This window comes from Lagopus leucura, unplaced genomic scaffold (assembly GCF_019238085.1).
Source record: "Lagopus leucura isolate 7727_CA_CO unplaced genomic scaffold, USGS_WTPT01 Super-Scaffold_806, whole genome shotgun sequence".
Lineage (NCBI taxonomy): Eukaryota > Metazoa > Chordata > Aves > Galliformes > Phasianidae > Lagopus > Lagopus leucura.
In genome coordinates, this window is record NW_024962260.1 from 4881564 (window position 1) to 4889921 (window position 8358).

At 40.8% G+C, this 8358-nt stretch overlaps 1 protein-coding gene across 1 annotated transcript; it reads left to right on the forward strand.

Moving 5' to 3' along the window:
- The first annotated feature begins 28 nt into the window (after positions 1-28).
- Positions 29-8220, forward strand: TCTN2 (tectonic family member 2). Its single transcript, XM_042865717.1, has 18 exons — positions 29-119; positions 316-429; positions 850-923; positions 1215-1410; positions 1573-1673; positions 1872-2068; positions 2305-2428; positions 3039-3174; positions 3797-3862; positions 4493-4621; positions 4895-4972; positions 5250-5330; positions 5753-5864; positions 6212-6315; positions 6686-6842; positions 7280-7405; positions 7749-7837; positions 8088-8220. The coding sequence occupies exons 1-18, from the start codon at positions 29-31 to the stop codon at positions 8201-8203; spliced, it is 2091 nt and encodes a 696-aa protein (XP_042721651.1). The 3' UTR covers positions 8204-8220.
- The last annotated feature ends 138 nt before the right edge of the window (positions 8221-8358 follow it).

Below are 8358 nucleotides of genomic sequence, written 5' to 3' on the forward strand. Positions count from 1 at the left end.
GCCCGGCGGCGCGGCGCTTCCTGACGCCATGGCGGCCGCCGGGCTCGGGGCGCTGCTGCTGCTGCTGCTGCTGCTGCTTCTGGCGGCTCCGTGCGCGGGGCAGCGCCATGGGGAGCCTGGTGGGTGGGAGGGGGCAAGGGAAAGGGAAGGGAGGGAGGGTGGAAGTGCCGCAGCATCCTACGCGTGCTGAGCGGACACGGCCTGGCGTGCCTCACAAGTGTGGTGCTTTGTGGGTTTCTGTGCGTGTTACAATGTGATTCTTTCTCTTTTTTTTTCTTTTTTTTTTCCCCTTTCTTTCCCCCCCCTATCCCCCAGTTTTTCAGCCTTCCTTTATCCACATGTCTGGGCTAAGAGTGAATTCATTTTTTCTTGGAGATTCTTCAGGAGTTAATTTTTCCATTATTGTAGATGCTATAGATAAAGAGACAGGTAAGAACACTTTATTTATATGCTATTTCGAAAAATATATATATATATATTTGAATTCTTAGCTTTTTTTTTTTCTTCCTCACACTAAAACTACCCAAGTAACTGCAGTGCAGTTCGTAGAACCATCACTGAGCTGTGATGGTTTGATTTGGGAGGGTGCCTCTGATGGACCTCCCTGTTCCCGCTGCCTGCAGTGCTCAGGGGCAGCAGCTCCCCAGGCTCGGAGCCCGTCCTGCCCTGCCGGTGTGTCCAGTGCTTTAAGAGTCACTGGAATCCAAACTCTGAAGGACTCTGTACTCAGGCTGTTACTCCTGTGCTGACTCCGTGTTGTCTGGGCTGAGGGATGTGCTTGCTTGAAGCCACGTGAGAAATTTGAATTGACAGTAACATAGATATATTTTAATTTTTATTTTGGTATAGGGAATGTGCAAGTTCCAAGCTGCAGTGGAAGTGAAAGAGTTGGTGATTGGGATTTGAGTGTAACACCTGGTGTGGTATGTAAACACTGATTCTTCCCTAAGATAGGAAAGCTTGAGCAATCGTATATTAAAGGCTGATGAGGTGCTAACATAATACTAGTTTACTCAGTTAGAGTGCCTTGCCTTTTTGCCTTCGTCACGTCCCATCATCTGGATACCCACATTGTCAAAGTTAATAAGGTGCAGCTTTGACACTAGCTTCTTGTCTTCCTCCTCTCCAGAGCTGCCTATGCTTCCTGGCAGATAGTGGTACAAAGAACAGTAGTTTGATACAAGCTGTTGAATCTGTCATTTTGTGTTTTGCAGGGTGCATCCAAAGTGACTGTAACCTTCACTAGAAGTCTGCAGTTATGTTTGCCCAATGCCACTGACTGCTGCACAGCACCTCTCTGTGTGGTGGAAACTCTTCAGGTTGCAGCTTGCAGTGGTTCAGTGATGCTGGCACATCTCCTAATTCAAGCTGAAATATATGCTAACTCTTCCTTTATGGGAAACGTGTCAGGTAAGTGTTTGGATATCCTGAAGAAGAAATGATATTTACTTTCCGTTTACATACAATAAATAAATAAATAAATAAAATTGGGATTTGGGCAGCAATGAGAGATTAAATTTCATTAGTGTTTAAGGATAATTTTTTTCTTCTTTTCTTGTAATTCTTTTACAGAAAATGCATCTGTCATCCCTAACCAGGCATTTCAGCCCTTGGGCTCCTGTCCTTGTGACTTGACAGATGGAGCTTGTGATGTTCGTTGTTGCTGTGATCCGGTACTTGTTTCATATTAAACTTTAATGAAATGTTTTCAGAATTTCTACACTCCATTAGGAGGGTTTGCCTGTTTTTTTCTGGTATTTCTAATAGTAAATATGACATCTATCTACAGAACTGGCTTGGTTACCTGCAAATACAGCACTAATGGCTGTGGTAGTGCAATTAGTGTTCTAAGACGTTCTTTTCCCTTCCAGGAGTGTACAGCAGACCTGAAGAAGTTATTCAATAGATCATGTTTCACTGGAGTGTTTGGTGGGGATGTAAACCCACCTTTTGATCAGCTGTGCTCTACAAAGACAACAGAATATACTCCTGATTGGTTTCCCCTCCTTTGTGTACAGTCTTCTCTTAGCAATACACCATTTCTTGGCTATTTTTATGATGGCTCTATGTAAGTCTTAAAAGATTTCTTTCCTTAACACACATTTTAGACATAATGTTGAAACTGTAGCATGTTTTTTACAGTGAAAGCTATTTTGAAATTATAATTTTAAACTGGGAACTTTAAATGCAAATGGAGAAATATAATTGGTACTTCATGAGAACGTGGGGCTTGAAGGCAGATGTTTAATTACCTGTGTATTGTAAAGGAGTAAAGAATTGTTTCGTTTTTGAATTTATCTGCAGTTCTGCACCCAAAGTTCCTCCATTTAGGATCCCTGTACAAGCTTCTCCTGGGAAACTCTTCACTGGTTACAGACCAGGAGATCCAATTATGACAGAGGATGATGAGTATTTTACCATCCCTCAGGTAATCGCTTTGTATTTAGGAGTTTCTGACTCCTCTTGGCCAGTTTGAAATTCTCCGTTTATCACATTCTTTTGTATTTGTAGCCAAATTCTGTAACTTGCTCTTGTGAACTGGTGGAACATATTTTTCACCAAGCACAAAATCATTGTTAAAAACAATCATTAACAAAATCATTGTTAAAAACAATCATTATCTTTCCTACTCCCCTGTCCACTCCTCCAGGTAGTAAAGTTTTAATTATTGCAAGAGATAAAAACAAGATTTGCATCCCAATTAGTGGTTTGTGGCTTCTTTATTTTTTCCTCTCTGCCTGCTGCACTGCTGACCACTTGTTGCCTTCTCTTTGTTTTGTCTGGCTGTATTTTATTTTCAGTCCTTCTACATGTTACAGATTTGCCAGTTAGAATTGGTTTATCAAATTTTGATGACTCCAGCCTGCTTTAAAACTGATAGCTTTCGAAATAGTTACAACCTCTCTTTTATGCAGATTACTTGTTTGTCAGTCACATGTGGCTGTAGTGCATATTTGGGGCATTTCACTGACAAATGTACTATTTCCTAGCTTTTCATTTTGAGGCTAACCCACGTGTTTCTGTTCAACTACCTGCAGCAGTCCCTGGCAGGGCTGTGTGTTGGGAACGCCCCTGTAGCGTATCTGCAGGAGTTTGATGTGAAGTGCCTTTCTGAGGCAGAATCTTACAAGGAAGGACTGCCCCATGATGTGAGAATCAGCAGTGGAACAGGAGGTAAGTTGCATAGTCCTAACAGAAATGGATTTATGTTCCTCAGAGATAGAATAAGCGAGAGGACTGTTGACACGGCAGCTACGTGGCTATAGTTCAGAGTTGAGGGATGCTATAGTTCCATTTCTGATCACCTACCAAGCTTCCCCAAATTATTTAGGATAGGAGAAATAGTGGGATTAGTCTTTGTTTCTCATTCACCTGTTTCTGGTGACTCACACGGCTGCACGTGGCACAAGGAAGCATCTCTCTTACTGCTTTTGTATTCTTGTAGCCTCCTTTTTCTGTCAAGAGGGTGCAGTGTTGTCGCTTTAGAAGTGCTTATATTTATGCTTTTGTAATGCAGAAAGTAAGAAGTGTCACTCTGCAGTTTGAGATGATGCAGTTACCAGCATGAAGAGAATTTTTTTTGTGTGCTGCTTAATGAAGTTGTCTAATTTTGTTTATTTATGCTACCTTAGTAGGATCATGAGATAATACATAACCTGCCTGGTTCATTACCAAAACTAGCTTTCTAAATACTTCTCTGCACAATTTCCATAACGAAAAGGAACGTACCTTGGATGTGAATATCTTATATGCCTCTTTTATCAGGATTACTGCAGTGTTTGTTTTTTATTCTCAGATTTCATCCAACAAAATGTGATGTACAGAACCATCACTGACACGGGCAAATTCGTCACTAGAAGTGGTATGTTTCTGCTCTTCTGTAATTAGTGTGTTTCTTACTTAACCTGGATGACTCAAGTGACTTGGGTGCCTGAAATCTGTCGTGATTCCTAGGAAGGATCTTGTAAGTTTTCTAATATTTGAAATAAAACAGGCAGGGCAGGCAGCCTGTAAGCAGTACTGGATTTGTTTTGAACACTCTTGTTTCTTCTTAAGGATCTTGAGCCAATGAAGCAGCTTTTATTCTAGAATAGTGGCTCCCAGTCAATGGGGGAGGGTAATGCAGGATTGTGTTGAATCCATACTGGCATGTTTTTCTGGGAGATGATGGCTCTCTCAGTGGGTTGGGATGAAAGGAGAGGAACTCCTGAGTCCAGATTGCCCCAGCAGCTGATGGAGTAAAGCCTTGTGCTGTGTTCATAAGAAGAAGTTTTGCTACAACAGGAACAGGAACTGCAGGTGTTAGAATATTGAGAAACCAAGAGGCTCTACGAAGGCAGCACACTGTCCTTGTATGATGGGACTTAAACATTAAAATAAATGCCAAAAGTATTCTCCAGAACTTTGTTAGAGATTTTTAAGTTATTTCTCAGTTACAGCTCTCTAATTGGCAATGCTTTTGATTAGAGTGAGTTTTTTCTTTCTTCTGCAGAAGGCCTTCCTACAGCCGGGCTTCCATGTCAAAATGTAACCTTTGCAGAACATTATGTATTCATGTGGGAAGATGACAACATAGAGGGAGTCAATGTCACAGTCTTCCTTGGAAGTTTATGTGATGGAGGTATCAGGACATTTCTTTTACAGATTTTCTGTTGACTTTTTTATTTCTTTAGCATGCAAATTCTTTGATAGGATAGCTTAATTAGTAATATCAATTGAAAAGAATTTTCTTTGGGTTCTGTCAAGAAAATGTATGGGACAAATTTCTGCCAGTTTGCATTATCCTGAATCTTCTGGTGCTAATGAAGGACAGAAATTTGTACCCTGTGTAAGCAGCATGCTTTGTGCTAATTTACGTATTTGAAAATAAATTCATTCCTTTTTCTTTTACCAGAAACACTGACACAGAGATTCACAGCTGAATTTGTGAGCTTAAAGAGTGCTAATGCGTTAGAAGTGTCTGATACTCCAGGTAGTAATACCTCATTTTGCTTCTTAAAAGAACAGATTTTTGTACTGGATTGGTCATTATCAGTGCCCATGTTTTATACCTCATTCATACTTGTTCTGTTGGTGCCCCTCTTTCCCTCTTATTGTTGTCAGCTGTAATAACAGCGATTGGCTTTTAGACTCAGTATTGATTATTTAAAATGAGGCTACTGTAATGGAAAAGTCTGTCTGTTTGCTTTTAGACTCACTGCGTGCATTATTAAATCAATGTTAATGTTCACAACTCCTTCTGCGTTTAGGTTATCGAGTTGGAAATGCAGTGAGAGCTGCAAATCTGAATGCTTCTGACACTGCTGGCAGCTTAAGAATTTGGCAGCCAGGTACCAACTCATAAGGTTGCATCCTCAACTTTAGTTAATGCTAAAATGCTTTCTTTGTATACGTATTTTACTTCTGAATCTATCTATTCTATGCCAAATTGTGCTTTTCTACATTATTCTCTAGCCTTTATTCCAGCTTAATTGAAGAATCTATGTTTAATGAATGTAGAGTAGCTTAGGTACCCTGAAACGTTTGAGCATTTGGTATAAAATTAAACTTTAAAATGTTGAGCAGTTGTTAAGTTCACAAGATTCTTGAGTGTTTGGGTTGGAAAATGGAATTTGAGTAGACTTCATTCTGTATTTGAATTACACTGCTTGGTATTTTGCATCCTAATGTGTGCAATTTTTGCACAAAATTGAGAAGTGAAGGTTGAAAAGTCAGTGTGAGAATCCCCAAATCAGGTCTTTTCAATTCATAGCTGACAGAGGTCTGTGTTCGTCAGCTGCTCACGCACCAGTTCTGTTTGGGGTAGATTCCTTCTCTGGATGTGTGCTGGAAGTTGGCATCAATGAAAACTGCAGCCTTTTAAGGTGAGCCACATAGATTTATTGTTCATTTGCTGCAAGTTTCTGCCATTAGCACTGTTGCATTCTTTTCAAAAGCTCATGTGTACATTGGAGGTTTCTGTGGTCGACCCTTTTATTCTTTTTAAAGGGAAATTTACTATAATGGTTTCATTCAGATTTCCTTGGAATTGGGTGAGGGTTATGTTGCAGTGGAATGCTTCCCTTTGGCAGACAAGTCAGTAGCTGAGGTTTGTTTTCACTGAGTGATAGCATCTGTCAGAGGAGAAACTGATTTTATGGCATAGTGATACTGTAACCCAGTTCACGGTGTGGATTTGCTTTTTGTGTGAGCTGATGTTTTTATTTGGCAGAGGAAATGTAACTGAGAAACTGAATTCGTTAATACAAGCTACTCATGTTGGAAAGAGACACAATTCCAATGACAGTGATCTCAATGACTGGGTGGAAATTATGCGTAAGTGATACTTGTGTTTTTATCCATAGTCCACGTCGTTATAAAAATATGCATTTAGGATTGGAACATCTCCAAATAAAACCATCCAATGTAATTTCAGCTGCCTGAAGATATCTGGGTGCATCCATCCAGATATGCACAGATGTGTGTAACTTCATGGACACTGCAGAACGATGTGTATAACTCAGTCTGTTGATGTAATGATGTGGTATTTTACTGCTCTGTTGATGAACTACATCTTCATGTATATTTTATGCAGTGAAACATTTTTGTGTGACAGTTACCAATGTTTCACTGCAATGTGACTGAAATATAAATATGGAAGAGATCATTTTCCATAGTATTCCTGTTTAACTTTGTTCCTCCACAGGCCTTGATCCATCTAATTTGAATATCAGTGCAAGCCCTGCAGATCTGACAGGCATTTGCCCAGATGTTCCTGCCAGTCTGAACATCCGCATCATTTTTGCAGCTGTGGGTGCAGTGCAGGGGATTCCCAGGGAAGAGATACTCGCCGTGCAGATCAGGTGGAGCAGTGCTGTGTCTTTGATAAAGAAATGTTTCATTTTTGAGACTTGCATCTGACAAACAGAGATGTTACTTCTGGTTTGTATGTGCCTCTTACTTGCACTTGGAACCCAAATTCCTTTGATTGCAATGAGAAACTGAAATTTAGATTTGCATCTTTCCTGAAATTAGAAAACAGCAAAAAAGCTGTGGTAAATGATTCATTCTTTTCTGAACTGGGGAGGTTTCATGCAGCAAACACTTCTTTTTCCTTTTTTCTTTTTTTCCCAAGTCAATCCAAAGCAAATAAATAGGATTGTGTTCAATCTGCCCCATCTCCACGGTGGTGAAGATCTAGAGATGATCAGCCTCCTTCTAAATACTCCTTTCATGACTCTGTTTAAGCTTTACATTTGTGCATACGGCCCTCTAGTAACACTTACACATGTGCTTCCAGTTACTCAACAGTCACATGGCAGTTCCAGTGTGGCCTCACCTGTGAAAACACTGCCAGCCTGCTTCCCATCACTGCTGCTGTTCAGTTCATCCGAGTGCCGGCTCGGCCACCGGTTCCCATGACCAGGTAACTTTTGTGAGATCTTTGATCCTTGACGTTGAGTTAAGCAGATAAAATGTAATTCACACTGATCGAAGGGTTATCGTGATTTGCTGGAGTGCAGAGCAAGAAGGCCTGGGCCTCATATGCACTGAGTCGCAGTTCTGCTGGAGGGGATTCCCTCAGAAGCAGGCGGTTTGTCAAGGCCTGTAAATTACCTTGTAAAGGTAAAAAGGCTTCTGCACTCATCAGAGGAAAAGTGTATAGGAGAACAGTTTTTATTTTTCTCCTTCTAAGCCGGTCACCTTTCTACCTTTTCTTCTACTTGTTCTGGTGGTACTGTAGTTTAACAAGTGCTTCTTTTCCTCAGGATTCAGATTAATTACACAGAATTTGACTGTGATCGAAATGACGTGTGCTGGCCGCAGCTGTTCTACCCGCTGACACGGTTCTACACAGGTAAAAACAGCAGCACGGAGCACCTTAAACTGCCTGTATTGCTTTGTAACATCACGAAATGTGGCCAATTTCTGTGGAATAATGATTTGTAGTAAGAAATTGCATCTCAGAAATGTGGTCCAGAAGTGGGCTTTGCTTTCTTGGTAATGCATTCATTTCTTAGCACAAGAAATTTCTCTCTTTCGGGTTGATGTCGAGACTGAAATGTAGCTCTCGTGCTCATGCTCGTTTTTGTCCTTTTCCCTTGCAGGAGAGCCATATTCACGCCGCCTGGCTGCAGGCCTGGCGCTGGCCTTCCTGGCTGTCCTGGCAGCAGTGTTCGGGAGCCCGTGCTTTTCTCAAGTGTGGGAGAATTTCTCCATTTAAAAACCTTGATGTCGAAAGAACCACTTTGTAAATATTTCAAGTATTTTTATTTTTTTCGGAAAAAAAAAAAAAGTACAGAAAGATTTTTATTTCACAACGAGCAAAGGTGCACGGATTCATATTCTTAAAAAGCGAGGAAAAACAACTCATCACGT

Excerpts from the sequence above, each read along its gene's own strand:
- TCTN2 (XM_042865717.1), top strand. The coding sequence starts at position 29 with ATGGCGGCCGCCGGGCTCGGGGCGCTGCTGCTGCTGCTGCTGCTGCTG. Across the intron at positions 4,973-5,249 it reads AGAAGTGTCTGATACTCCAG|GTTATCGAGTTGGAAATGCA; the intron begins GTAGTAATACCT and ends TTCTGCGTTTAG. Across the intron at positions 5,865-6,211 it reads GAAAACTGCAGCCTTTTAAG|AGGAAATGTAACTGAGAAAC; the intron begins GTGAGCCACATA and ends TTTATTTGGCAG.